Genomic DNA, 15071 nt, shown 5'->3' with positions numbered 1-15071 from the left:
TGTTAGAAATTTGTCTTTCCTGTGGCAATCCTGCACCTACACAGCACCCTCTGGTGGTCAAACACAAAAAAACGCATCCTCCCAGATTGCTGACACATTTATTGCATTTTTCTCCAAACTGATCCAAAATAATAGGCAATAAAAACAAAACCTGCTGAAGTTTTTGACATTTAAAACATTCCTTGACATATTTTTTCGTAATTTGAAATGGAACAAAGCTCCAAAACGGAAAAGTCAAAGACAAAACTGAAGAGGTAAGTGATACATTTTAGCTGCTTAAACCTGGATAAAGTTCTGGTAAAATATTTTCCTCTAAATGTTTTTTTAAAGCTAAGCTTTAAGTAAATGCCATTTTAAGTGATCAATATGGGGTGTTTCTCCTGTTGACCTCAAAAGCGTCATGCTGTTATTCCTGTGCTTTAGTTGTAAGGTCCTCAAAGGAGCAAAGCTGCAGCTTGTGAATCCACAGTGTACAGAAAGGCAGAGAGGAAAGCTCAACCACACAAAAAAACAGACTCAGCTTTAAAATGAGGTCAGCTCAAATACAGTGTGTAGCAAGGTGGAGGTGCATTCAAAAATATTGATTTTTAAATGAATAAAATGGACAAAACCTGCAAACCTGTCCAGCAGAAAAGTCCTGCAGCACAATGTTCACAGATCAAGTCAGTAACACTCGAGCAGCAAACATGTCTTAAAAAAGAAATGGCTTCAGCATCAGGACATGAATGAGAATTTTTAAATTAGGTGAAGATTTCCTTTACAAGTATTGCAACAACAAAAATCAGTTAAATAAGCTCCTCCTCTCATGAAAACTACCTTTTTTTTTGAGGAAAGGTTGACCCAAAAAGTAAAACTGTAGCTGCTAATGTGCAGATATTTTTGCATTAAAATACTTGCTGCTCATCACGTTTGATGCGCCTCCAGTTCTGACTAGAACAAGCGATATAAGCACCATGAGGGCTTCTTTAACCCTTGTGCTTTCTTAGATGACCCCCCCCCTTACATTGACGTGTTATCCCTAACATGACAAAGGTGGATAAAGGTGAAGAGTATTTCATGTAATCCATGGACACCAGTGAAGATCACAAATCATTGAAGAAGAAAGGTTCAGCGCACTGTCTAGTGGGTCTAGATGACCCAACTCCCAATGTTAAAGTGCCTAGGATAGCACAAGGGTTACGGTGAATAATTTAACAAAAAAAGGCAAACAGCTGGGACTCTGGGGAAAGCACATCAGTGTAACTTTAACTTATCACTTCAAAAGACAAATCACTCAGAAAAAGCTCATTTGTCGTCCTTTGTTCACTCGGAATAAATAAAAGCAGCCCCCTCTTCTCTGTGGACACACTGGCTCAGTTTACCCTCGGTGGTAGTTTTCCAGTCTGACGGGGACTTCTGGATAAATCGTCAGAGTCTTTCCAGATATTTGTCGTCCAGCAGGGGATCAGGGGAGGGAGGGTCAGCGGGTGGAGTTGAAGGAGGAGAGGGGAATAGAGCCGGGTGGATGGAGGGGGGCTCCTCAGTGGTGGGGGATGAGAGTGGGAAGAAAAGTGCCGGTTGGAGGGGTGAGACGGGGGAAGGGGATGTGACACAAAGAGGCTTAACTGGAGAGGAGGGCGTGGCCTCTGAAGGTGAAGCAGAAGCTGCTGGGACAGACGAGTGCCACTCCTCTTCAGGCAGAGACGAAACGGGAAACGGGATAGGCTGATTGGGATGGATGTCAGGGGGAGGGTTGCAGGTGAAGGAGGTGGGGTCGTCAGGAGAAGCCGTCTCGGTTGGAGATTTTAAAACTTCAGCGCACAACACCGGCGGAACCAACACAGGAGCATCAAGCGGATTTCCTTCAGGAGAACTTGGAGCTTCGGAACCGCGGGCGCTGACCTGAAGAGTCTCCTTATCTAGAGCGGTGTTCTGGAGGAAACAGACTGGATTATGTTACTATCCCTTCTTTTAGAGCCAGTTTTACAGAAGCTGATGAAAACACAGAAGATCAAGTAGAAGACAAATGAGAGACATTCACTTGTTCCTGCTTCAAAGACTGTTAACTTAAACCATGTGCAGCAGCAGCTGTTCATTAGAAAGAATTGAGCTGGAACTTTAGAAAAAAGAAACTCCAAGCCAATTTAATGGTCACAAAATTATTATAAAGACGAAACTGAGCCAGATTTGGGATTAAAAACATGAGATTCTATGGAAACTGGTTGCAATGTGATATTGGTAGGTTTTCTTTTAATAAAAACCAGAGGAACGTTTTTACTTGAATTAAAAGGAAAACCTTTTTTTCTTTCGGTATAAAAAAGTCTAAAATAAAAAAGAAGGGAAATATGATATATGCAGACACATAAAAAAGAAGGAAGGAAGCTGGAACAACTTCCTTCCACATCAAAAGTCTGAGTTCACTGACGGGACCGAGAAGGAATTTAGAGAATGCAACACAACAACCAATACAACTGAGTTGGTTTATTAAGCTTAAGTTGATGTTTTTTCACTTTGATAAAAGAGGCAAAAATAACCAATTTCATTACAATAACAAATAGGAAACCACCACAGCTTCATCATTCCAAAGACCTGCAGATATGTTTGGAATTTGATGGGATTAGGAATGTCAGTTCTGGTTGTCCACCTCTTTTTTAGCTGATAGATTCCACTGATAAACCTGGAAAATCTGCTCTGCTGCTTAGGATTTGAACGTCATTCAAATCCTGAGATTCTCATTTTTCTGCTTTCTACCAACCCAGCAAAATTAAAATGCTTCCAGAAATGTTCAATTATTTCTCAAATCTGTAACCAGCGGAAAAGTAAAACAGAGTATTTAGTTATTTTAGGAAAATCTGTGTCATCTCCATCCCTTCCTCAAGGTGGTGCCAAAACATCAAAGTAAACAGTTTGTCTCCTAAGAATACAAACTCTGGCAAATTCATTTATTAGAAACTAACGATGCAGAAAGGGAGGAAACTTGGCTTGTCTGACACGCGTGTTGTGATTAAACATTAACAGAAAAGCTGAAAGTCTAAAAAAAACCCACAACGCTGTCACGACCCTCCACTGTTAGAAAGAGAGACGACAGCGCAGAGGAAGAACGGGGACCTGAGAATGTCACAGGAAGGAAGGAAGAGGAGGTTGGGGAGGAAGGGCGACGGCTGCAGAGGAAGATCAGAGCTGGGAAGAGGAAGTGGACGGGGAGGGTGATGGGTGGAGGAAAAGGGGAGGAGGGGTGTTTGTACCAGGCTTTACGCTCCAGGCGTCCCCTGTGGTCCTGGGTCAGGTAAGTGGAGAGAGGGGGGGTGAGGATGAGGGAGGAAGAGGAGGCCTCGGCCCACATTTACACCTCAAACTGTCAAATGAGATAAATCTTATTGTGAAGAGGAGCTACAAACCACAAAATGGGGGGTGTGGGGGGGGGGGGGGGTCGTCCCCTCCCTTTCACCTCAGACAGACCCGAGTGTGACCCAAAAGAGATGCAGGGAAGGAATGAGGAGATTTTTACCCTACATGACGTATCTGCAGCACCATACGTCCCATAGACCTGTACGCTGATGCCAAAGAGGGCAGAGATGCTGCTGAGAGTTAATCCAGAAGAATACAGAACTGACATGAAATATGGGAGATGAGCTCAAGCGATGGGTATCTGGGTCAAACCTTCCCTCTCCTGGCAGCTCTCCTGATTAAAGCCATGTTAGGACGTTCTCGCAGTTGGACCAAATGTACTAATCTGAGCCGGTCTGCTCACCATGATGACAGACACTCCAGCCGGGGCACAGCTGTGCTTTGGTGCGCTGTTAAAGTGAGTCTTCAGTTTCCCCGTCACCTCCATCTTCATGTTGTTTTCTGTGACTGCGTCCTCCTGCATGGAGGGGTTTGGACAGGACATGTTACGCTGCAGAAGTCTCACCGCGCAAGCGTGCAAAGGCGGCTGCGGAGTACCGTGACCCATGGGTGTGAAAGGACGCTCTGAGCCGTGTGCCGGGCGTCCACGTTGGTCTGCAGCATCCCCTCGATCAGGTTCTACAGGAGCACACAAACAAGATCTGGTTAAAAACAGTTCAAAACATTAGCAGAAATGAATATTCATCACAAGTTTACAAAGTTAGGAGTGGCATCTGCTTTTCGTACTAATCTTTTCCAAAATAAGCTTCTGCATATGTTTGATCATATTTGTGTTAAGTTAAATCTATCACTGACAAAAAGTTACACCATTCATTTTTCTGTAAGAAAAGCAGCCTTTTCAGTGAAAGGGTCACGCTTCTTCTCTGAGTGCCGGGAGCTGCAACCTTTCACATTAAAAAGAGACATTTTTATCAAAATCTAACAAGAGCTGAATATTCCACCTCCCCATTTAGAAAAATACACTTATTTATGTTTATCTGACCATTAAGCTATTTATTTATTAAATTTAGCCATTAAATAGTCACGTAAATAAACACTCAAATTTTACTACTTATATAAGTTTTAACTTCTAATTTTTAAAGCAGCATATTTAAGTTCCTTTCAAAATAAAATACACAGTGTGTCAAATAAGACCCCCCTGCTGCAGCAGATTTAATATTTTTTTTAATTAAGAATGTAGTCATAGTCAAAGTCATATATGACATTTTCTATCATGACTTTGGTGCATTTTCATCCTTCTTGTTCTTTTTTGATAGAATATTAACATGACAAACCCCAAAAAATCTATGTGTTTAAATATAATTCTACACTTGAAGAATTTTACCTGTGAACAGCAACTAAACACTGTTGTGCAGCAAAAGATACAAATATGTACTTTAAACTCAATCTAACAATAAACTACTGACAGAAATTTTATACTTTTTACCATCATTTACCTGATCTGTAAAAAATCTAAACATAAATGACAAAACCTCAAACCTAAAACAAATTAACCAAAAACTAAAAAACCATTATGTTTTTAAATCATCAACATTTTCCTTTATAGCCAAAAGAACAAAAGAGCTGCATGTGGCTCTGGAGTTTTCTCATGAGATTTATCCTTAAATATAAAAATGTACTCAGAGCAGCAGGTTCTGTAGAAGTGACTTTAGATGCAGCAGCTTTGGAAACTACACGTTCATTTTATCTACTTCACTTTTATTTACCTTTTATAGCCAGTGGCTATCACAAAATCCCATATTAATGCATTTAAGATCACTTTGACAATAAAAAAAAAGCTTAAAAAAAAACATTTAAGAAAGTAAAACCAAATTGCAGAAACCAAAAAGAAAACAAAAGAAATGTCCATAAATCAAAATGAAATGTTAAAAAATGAAACAAAATAAAACTGGAACAGGTAGCTATTATGGGATACCACCGATCAGATGATGATGATTTAATTTTGAAGAAGTCTGAAAGAAGAAGAATGTTTTGCCTGAACTGTGATAAAGAGTTGATCGAGTAATTAAACATTTGCAGTGGGTGTGGCCAAAAGTGTAAAGAAATATTATTTGTTGGAAGAAATTGCCACGATAATAACTTTCCTGTTGAAAAGGTGAACAAATGTCATCATCCAATCTGTGATGTCCCATAATAGCTCCCTTTTCCAGTTTCTTATATTGTTTCATCTTTTTGAAATGTTATTTGGATTTTTGAAAATTACTTCTGTTTTTTAAAATGTTTTCCTTTATATTTTGTTTGCTTATTTCCCTTGTTTATTTATTTTACTTTTTAAATGGTCTTTTCGATCTTTAATATACATTTGTGTTGGCACTTCAGGGCCACCGTACATCTGCCCAGTTATTCAGTTGTTGAAATGTAAAAGATCAGGATTTTGTGACTTGTGGCTTAACTTTGCAGCATCACTAGTCACCACCACATGAGAAAGCTGAGCGTCACTTCATGCTACGCTGCAAACACAAGATCTTAGCAGCTTCATATCAGCTGTGTGAGGTAACCGATCCACAGCCGTAGGTTATCAGTCAGCAGTTTGAACAACTGCACAGAGAGTGATGAGTATTTGGGTGTTCAAATAACAGCAGCTGGACAGCAGTTCTAAACTTTCTGCAACCACTCCTTGCCGTCAGCATGGCGAACGGGTTAAGATCACACAGATTTGGATCAAAAAGAGGCAGTTGTGTCTTCAAAGGTGACCCTCAGCTCCGACCTTTGCAGAGTGGGAGACGTTGTCCCAGTAAGGACTCGGAAATTCAAGTTGGCCGAGAAGGATCTGATCAAACAGCTCCTCTTGTTGGTTGTTCTCACTAGAACAAGGAAGAATTCAAATAAAACAGTTATTCAGGGCACACAACAGATTTCACAGCTGCTATGGAAGCAAGCATTCATATCATCTGTTCAAAAAACGTTTATTGGGTTTGTCACAGCTTGGTTGTAATGTTACTGATGCTGTGAGTTCCTAACAAGATAACAGGAGACATCTGACATGTGAAGAGTTTGATCAATCACTTGAAGTCAGTTTATGGCTTCAAATACATCAACATAAATTTAAAAATTCCCTACAAATTTATAAAAACTCTCTCTTCCTATCAATGTTTGCACATCTGTCAATACCTATATACTTGTGCATATATATATGTGCACATATCAAATGCACTATTTATGCATATAGATACATGGCAGGTTTTTATAAGTGTAAAAAAAAAAATCATTATATGCAATAAAAATAATATCTAATAACTTACCAATACTATAATTCTTTTTTTTTATTTAAAAAGAGTTGATTCTTTATCGTCTTAATAATCCATGTTGCAGAGTTGCAGCTGGAATTTTCTGTCGACACGCTCAAACAAAGCAAAGAAAAAGGAAGGAAGTACCTCCTAAACGGGGGGAAGCCACACAGAAGGATGTAAGTGATCACCCCCGCTGCCCAGATATCTACTTTCAGACCGTACCTGTGGAAAAAAACAACACACACACAGTGAAAGCACACACTGGTTATACTTTGCATCTACACTGAGAACTATGAGGTGTCCTGTTTACCCGGTTTCAGCAATGATTTCTGGAGCCACATACGTGGGGGTGCCACACACAGTATACAGCGGCCCCTCCACCACTGTGGCCAGCCCAAAGTCTCCCAGCTTCAATGACTTGGTGCCATCGTGATGCTCATACACCTGAAGTGAAACACTCAGTTGAAACATGGAGAAGCTGGATTTGTGAAATAAATCAATAGGATTGCGTTTGTTGGAGTTTACCAGCAGGTTCTCTGGTTTAATGTCTCTGTGGACGATGTTCATACTGTGCAGATACTTCAGAGCTCCAGCCAGATTGCAGACCATCATGCTAGCATCTCTCTCTGTGTATTTGGCTGAAGACGTGATGGCATCAAAAAGATCCCCATCCTGTCCAAATATACATACAGAGTTTTAACGTCATCGTACAAAAGAAGGCAGAAAAAAAACAAACTGAAAAACTCACCTTTACCAGCTCCATAACCAGGCAGAGCTCAGAGGGCGTGACCATCTCCTCCACCAGCATGACGATGTTGGGGTGCTTCACCTTCCTCAGAACAGCAACTTCATTCTCTATGAGATGCTCCTGAGGAAGCACACACACCACACCCGCTCATTCACAACAGAGTCTGCACTGCTGTCACTTGTCGCATTAGAATAAGTGTCATGCGTGTGAAGATACTTGAAGACCTGACTTGGTCAGAAAAAGACAGAACACTGAGCTGCCTGTTAATAATGCATGGCAGGGATAGTGACGGGTATTCCTTACATGCGCCTCTCTGAGTAAAAATGTGTGAGAGCAGCTTGAAGGAATGCAGTGAACTGGGAGGAGAAGGGGAGGATAAAAGAGCCAAACCTTTCCCCTGCATCGAGCTTTGTCGATGATCTTCAGAGCAAACTCTTTCCCTGTGGACCTGGACAGAAATACTGAAATTAGGGAGAGCAATAAAAGCAATACTAAAAAATAAAAGCTTTGTGGTCTGTAATTTAAAATCAAGAGAGCTTTGAGTAAAGAGCCCAGAGACACACAGGAGAAGATACGAGAAGGGGAAGTGGTTGAGGAGGAATTACAGTCAAATGCTATGAACACAGTGGGCATGTGATGCGCGTTCAAGAACACTACACTTGGTGTCATATAAATCCATCTGGGCACAAACCACTATTATTAATTTCTCCTCCATGATCAATTTTTAAACGGTTGGCACTTCCATGAATTAAAAAGGTACACCATCTATACGCAATTGCCAAATCCAATTCCCCGAACGGTTGTACTGGTTTAACTTTTAACACACGTTCAGTTGCCGTGCATTTTGCACGTAAGAGCCCGAAAATGGTCTTAAAAACTTGTGTGGCGACACGTGAACGTGAGAGTTTTCAGCGCAGAAGCCCAAAACGTGCATTTACGCCCGTTTACATGGACTTTTCATTGGAAGTGTTCACTTAAATGCTCGTTGCCAAGGCCAGTCTGAACGTGGCAAAAGACTTTTTGTCTCATCAAATGCACCCACCTTTAGGCAAAGAAAAACTAACAAAGGTTTGTTGACACAACTCTTCTATTCCTCATTCCATGCTTAGATGATCCTCATAACCATAAACTATGAAATACAACTCACACTTTGAGTGAACAGACAACGCAATGCAATCTGAAAAGAGCGAACAAATCAGAGCACTGACTTCCACCAGAAGCATCTCTAGAAACACTGACAGGACAACAAGAATGCAAAATAACAAGCAGAAGAAAATCTGCATGGCGTCTGTGGCTAAATGACACTCATCTGCTGATAAGGTCTGAATGCACCGAGCCTGACAGCTTAGCAACTTTCTGCTGCACCTTTACAGTAGATTCTTTCTCTTCACAATACATGAGCCTAATGTCCCAAATACTTACAGTTCTGCATGTTTTAATTTGTTCAGATGTGGTGTTGGAATGCAGTTTGTATGGCTACAAAATAAGTTCTACTGCTGTCTGTCTGTGTGTAGAAGCTTTAGCTGTTTTCTAGGGTGTCGAGGTGTGAAAGAGGTTTAGCTGATGGAGTAAACCAGAGTTTCCCTCCAACATGAAAAACGTTTAAAACAGTGCAGAGGACTGATGCTAAAACATTTTAATAATTTAGTCGAGAGTTTGATGATTTTGGAGGCATTGGATGTAAAACGTTAACATTTTCATCTAAAAGATTTAAAGCTGGGTTGCTTTATAATCTCAAACTTATAATCTCAAATTTGAGAAGCTAAGATACTCACTTCAAGGTTCACCTAAGGCGCTTCATGTGACCTGGGACCCTTGACACTTCCTTATAATCTAGAGGTCGACTGAGCGCTGGTGTGGCGAATGGTTAAGGCTGTTACCACAGTTTTCTCATTTATTTCATTAGTACCTTTTTTGTATTTAATATTTTCTTATTTCTAAATGAGTTTGTGGTTTACTTATCTCCTTTTATTTAATAAAAAAAGTTTAAAAAAAGAAATGAATGCCCATTTAGCAAATTTAGCGCGTTTTTGAACACACATTACATGCCTAGTGTTTATCTAGATCTTATGTAACATTTTTGAACAGGCGTCTTTTTCATTCATGCTGTAAGAAAGGAAAAGAGTCTTGCTACGTTACCTCTCCACACACTCTCTGACCACAGCAAAGTTGCCATCTCCAATTACTTTTCCAACCTCATACTTTTGGTACAGAACTGAGGATAGCTCATGTTGGTTTCCATTGACTACAAAAAACACACAGAGGTTATCGCAGGAAAAACAATTAGATTAGATCAAATCCCTCCAAAAATGACCCCATGCTGTGTGCAGTAACACAGCATTAAGTGTACCCTCTGGACTGAGCTGAATGGTTTTCTCCTGGTGATTGCCGAGCGAGCCGTTTTCATTGGTTAAGGACATAAGATGTAGCGGAGGAATCTACAGGATGAAACAAAGACGAACAAATAAAGATGGACACGGATAAGATCAGAAGTCAGGAAAACGTCATTGAATGATTTTGAAAACTTTCACATGTGTTGATGTTTATTCAACATTTTGACTAAAGGAAAATTGTCTGAACATTTATTTAGTGGAGCGCTATCATCAAATCCAGAATTTTTAATTGTGATTGAAAAAATACAACGCTGTTGGTTAAAAGTAAAAGCAGCTGCAAGGGACCATCACAAAACCCAAGTCAATTAATCAATTCTTTAAACCTAGTCCCATAAAGTACATTCATCTTGTATTTCTTTTGTCCAAATATGAGTCTTTCCAGGTCATTTTTTTGGTCTAGATTCACAGACCGACTTTGTCCTCTAACGACTTTCTGATCGGTTTGCTTAAGCTGCATTCTTATGTTTTATCATTCCTTTGTTTTCTTAAACCTTAGTAATTTAGTAACCTCTTTTTGTCATGTACAGGCAAAAGGCAAAGATGTCCTTCATGAGATACAAAACAACAAATACACAATTCATTTTAGAGTTTAACCGCTAACTGGAGAAGATATCTGAGAAATTCTTGTTTGTATTTGTTAGACAGGACAGAAAATATTAATCAGATTTATGTCTCTCACCACCAAATATTCATGGCTGCACAGGGAGTAGGTCTGACAGTGGCCTGATAAAGTCCCTTGAGATTGATTTTGCTTTTTTTTATAGCAAGTGGGTCATGCACTGTTGCCTCACGCCCTCCTTTACAACGAGACTGCTAACGGGATTTCTTGACTTCAAAATAATTCATTTGTCTTATGGGGCGATGAAAGTCCCAGGACCTCTTTCTGCAACAATGACTTCTCTTTTTCTGAAAGTGTCATAAAACTATCCTAAACTAAAGTTCTTTCATTGATACATAACTATATCAGAACCATATCTGTGCCAGAACAACTATGGTACATTTGATTTATCGCCTTACTTTTAGGCTCAGGTTACTTTGAGGGCTGGTGGGAGACGGAGTGGATGATTTGGTAGATCTTGGAGCTGAGATCCCATTTACTGCATAATTGACAGGAAATGATTTATTAAATACAAAATAAGAATGTAGCATATACTTAAGTTTCATATAAAATTATCAAGAAGAAAGGTAATACTTCCTATTAAGACAAACTTTGCAGTCATTTTAAACATATAAATATTGATATATATATATACACACAGTACAGACCAAATGTTTGGACACACCTTCACATTCAAAGAGTTTTCTTTATTTTCATGACTATGGAAATTGTAGATTCACACTGAAAGCCTCAGAACTTTGAAAATATGTCATATTGTATGCCAAGAGTGTGCAAAGAAGAACACTTTTTTGTTATGTATATAATTCCACATGTGTTAATTCACAATTTTGATGGCTTCAGTGTGAATCTACACCTTTCTTAGTCGTGAAAATAAAGAAAACTCTTTGAATGTAAAGGTGTGTCCAAACTTTCGGTCTGTACTGTAAATACACATAAATATACATATACATAGATACATGTACACAAATTTACACACAAACATACACACACAGCTTCTGAAATTTAAGAACTCTAAATAGCCAAAAATAGCCATAAATAAGCTAAAATAAATAAAGACAGTTGAGTCTGTATTTGGAGCAAACTTTGATGCCCGAAAAGCAATTCAGCAATTTCAACAGTAATTAATGACTAAGGTCAGAAAGGGACAGTTTTTTTGGTCTTACCAGACTTTAACGAAGACCGATTAGCTGAGGAGTAGAGAGGTTGTCTTGCTATAGTTATTGGATAGAAAAAAGAATAACAAACAACAAAAATAGAATCTAAAACATACATTAAAATTTGCATACTTAAAACTTGTCATGCTTTTTCATGTATCTTGTGTTTTAAAATGTCACCAGATTTACCACTTAGGGAGTTTCATATAAATTGCATTGTGATGTAATTACAGGCAGCTTTTTTTCCAGAATAATAACTTACTAGAAGCTGGAGATTTGCTGCGTCGGGAGAGTCTGGGACTCTTAGTTCGGTTTGGCGTAGTAGAGCGGCTGTAAGATGACTTTAGCACCCTGCATTCTGCAGAAAAAAATCAGCAGCAGCATCACTGTTAACTTCCTAAGCTAAAATGGCAACTTAATTCACCATAGCAACTGCTTTTTGGAATATACCAGTACATGCTTTGGCATCATGTGATCAAATAAGTTTTTTATCATGCAGGAGGTCCTGGTTTCTGGCCCAAATTAGCAATTAAGTTTTTAATGTGACGTGACATGATGTCGGTGAAAGTGGGAGGCAGGGACTCACTAGGTTGAACAGCCTGTCTGTTAATCATCCAGGGAATCAAATCCCAGGCTAGACAGCTATTGTGTCCTTTGGCAAGACACCAACCTTCACACTGTCCCCAATTGTGTAATAAAAAAAAATAACGTTTACACGCTATGTTCACAGTGGAATAGTTTGCATCTAAGAAAACTTTTAGAGGGAAATAGTTTGCAAATAATTGTAAATAAGTTGTTTAGAATTAGTGGAATTCAAATTATTAAGTCAAACCAGTTTATTATGTTAAACTACACGAAAAATATTTTTGAACCTGGTTATTGTACTTTTGAATTTTGCAATGGATTGATTCAGTATCTAAATTAGTTTTGTCTCAAGTGCCATGGTTTTATTTTAGAGAAGAAGGTGCTACTTTTGCTCTCAAAGTAGAAAGAGAGTGTTTTTTTTAGTTCCGTCAAAGACCTAGTTCTCTTAAATGGAGCACATGGGTTGTAAGTGGGACAAAAGCTCCAAACCAGCTCTGAACACGAGCGACTTGCCACCTGCCATCATGTGTGTAAATTAACAGTAAGTCCTCTTAAATTCTTCTCTGGTACTTGTAAACGAAGGCGCTCAAACACAAATGTTGAGCAGGGGGTCAACACTTAAACTTGTGACAGCAATAAACCACCCTTCTCTCCCTCATGACAGTTATTTCTGAACATTAAGTGAATCTGCTTTCAAAAGAGGTCACAACCTGCTTTTGCTCTCCCAAACTTGTAACATGCAAATGCAGAACAACAAAAAATCTCACTCTATCAAGATACTGACATTCAAATGTAAGATTTTTATTTTTTTTTTGCATAAATGAAAACTCAAGTACGACAGAGTTTTAGAGACACGGTGAGAAAAAAAAATCTGGATAATTTAAAAAAAAAAATTTCTTACACAGGAAAAAAAGTCAAAATGTCAAAATTGAAGTCGAAATAGATTTAACCCACTACAGCAGAGTTGCCTGTTTATCAGATTTTTGCTTTAAGATGAAAGATGTGTAGCATTTTGTAAAGCTTTAAAAAAAGATAGGTTTAAAAAAAAAGGAAATTCTGAACCTTTTGACGACTCAAAATCAGATTATTGTCAGTTTAGCCGGCATTCTGTGGTTCGGTGTCAGTGAAGCTGAGTTTCATATGTAATATAAGGAGCTCAGAGACACGTTTGGGTAAAAAGGACCGCAACTTTATTTTCCTTTTCATTCACATACCCAGAAGTCCATTTGTCTTATTAGGTCATGAACCTGTCATGCACAGATCAACACTGCAGAAGGTAAACAGTGTTATATACGCCCCCTCTTCCATATGAAACGGCCCGTTTTAACATATAACAAAGATGAATGAAAAAAGTCTGTTATATTAACATTAGAACGTTGAAAATGTCAAAAACTGCGCTTTCTCAGACAGAAGCATCACACAGACTTAGAGATCTTGTCTTTGGAGGAGGAATACAGGAATTTAAGTGGACAGCAGCAGGCATTCCGATGTCTTCATCAACAAGCTGCAGAGATCCTGCAAGCCACCCATCCAGGAATTAAACATTATTAAAAGTTTGGAACGTTATCAATAAACATTCAGCTCACCTGTTCGACTAAGTTTAGCCGTCTGCTCTGCTGTTGCGTGGCGTTCACTAATGCTCACTTTGACTTTAATCTCGTAAATGTACGAGTTTTTGTTTTAAATCTCGTAATTTTACTGCTTGATTTTTTTGGGCGGCCCTAAAACTCAGTTGTACTCTAGAAAAGCTGAAAAGTTTCAGGAACAGTCTAAACATGTGGCCATCTTACCACCGTGATCCAGCACAAAGTCGTCCTGTGCATAGCGATACTTCTCTGGACCACACGCTATGAACACATCATCTTCACCAAAGAAGTCCTGCAAGCTGGTAATCTAGATGAAAAGAAAAGCTGGTTTTAACGTGGGCATGTATAGAGAAGGGGCTGGACGATTGGTGGAAAAAGACATTTACATCTGCTTAAGTAATCGGATTACTCAAGTAACTTGGCTCCTTAAACAACATGTAAAACAGGAAGACAGATGATAGGGCAGATTAGGAAAACCTGATTCCCCACTGGAATTGTGCACAAAAGAAACTGGAGTGCAGTAGCAGTCCTTCACCTGGTTTTCTTCAGGATATCATTTGAGTGACCGAGCTGAGGACTGTTTTTGGCAGAGAGGAGCAGCTTTATGAAAAATTACCGGTACCTGATTTTACTGCGAGGTGGTGGAGAAGACATTGGAAATCAGATTACTGCTGTACATGTAAACACAAATTTCTTCTGTCAGCAGATGTCCACCAAGACCTAGTAAGACTTTTTTTGCTATAATCAATACATGTTTTAACACACTAGGATATGATCGATGCAGACATTTCACCAGCTTGTTTGTACGCGATATATTCTCCAAGTCCCACTTTGAAAAACCTGCTTTCTGCTTCTGTTACAGATACTTGTCTCCAGCTCTTCACAATGATTAAACCCACTCACCATCCCTGCAGACTGAGCTGTCACCCTAAAACACACACCCTCTGTGCTATAGTTGGACATGCAGGAGGGCAGCCGTGTCTTATCTTGTGCACATCGCAGAGGAGCTTGTCTTTCAAATAGGTACATTCAAAATTCAATCAAGCCATGGTCAGCAGAGGACAGAGGATGAATATTAGTTAAGGCAATTTATTGAATTTTATTGATAAAGCCCAATATTACAACAATAGTTTTCTCTAAAAGTCTTCACACCACAAATGATTTACACACATTTATAGAGGAAGCAGGAGTGAAGTGTGACAAGTGTGGACTCAAAGGACAGACAGACAATGTGTGCTCGCCATTTGCTTGATAAACAGCAAATGAGTCGCTTTCCTGAGAAAATGACAATCGCTAAATATAACAAAAAAACCACGTATCTCCAATTTTTTCCATTAAAAGTTTGAACTACTGGAGCAAGTCATGTGAG

General features: G+C 39.1%; 1 protein-coding gene across 3 annotated transcripts in view; it reads right to left on the bottom strand.

The window, feature by feature from the left end:
* Positions 1-1226: 1226 nt before the first annotated feature.
* dclk2 (doublecortin like kinase 2) overlaps positions 1227-15071 on the bottom strand; it is a 30512-nt gene continuing 16667 nt past the window's right edge. The window contains exons 3-17 of one of the 3 annotated variants that reach the window (XM_011476661.3): positions 13907-14009; positions 11794-11889; positions 11541-11588; positions 10776-10855; positions 9716-9803; positions 9505-9610; positions 7756-7813; positions 7366-7485; positions 7143-7289; positions 6928-7061; positions 6762-6839; positions 6095-6191; positions 3925-4005; positions 3731-3844; positions 1227-1911 (exon numbers count right to left, since the gene is read on the bottom strand). In XM_011476661.3, coding sequence (XP_011474963.2) covers positions 1408-1911; positions 3731-3844; positions 3925-4005; positions 6095-6191; positions 6762-6839; positions 6928-7061; positions 7143-7289; positions 7366-7485; positions 7756-7813; positions 9505-9610; positions 9716-9803; positions 10776-10855; positions 11541-11588; positions 11794-11889; positions 13907-14009 — 1854 coding nt within the window. In that variant the 3' untranslated portion in view covers positions 1227-1407. The remainder of the gene's footprint in view (positions 1912-3730; positions 3845-3924; positions 4006-6094; positions 6192-6761; positions 6840-6927; positions 7062-7142; positions 7290-7365; positions 7486-7755; positions 7814-9504; positions 9611-9715; positions 9804-10775; positions 10856-11540; positions 11589-11793; positions 11890-13906; positions 14010-15071) is intronic. The other 2 variants (XM_011476666.3, XM_011476672.3) reach the window with 2 other exon arrangements.

The sequence above is a fragment of the Oryzias latipes genome, chromosome 1 (assembly GCF_002234675.1).
Source record: "Oryzias latipes chromosome 1, ASM223467v1".
Lineage (NCBI taxonomy): Eukaryota > Metazoa > Chordata > Actinopteri > Beloniformes > Adrianichthyidae > Oryzias > Oryzias latipes.
Note: the sequence above shows the minus strand (reverse complement) of the source record. Positions and strands in the feature narration are given on the sequence as shown.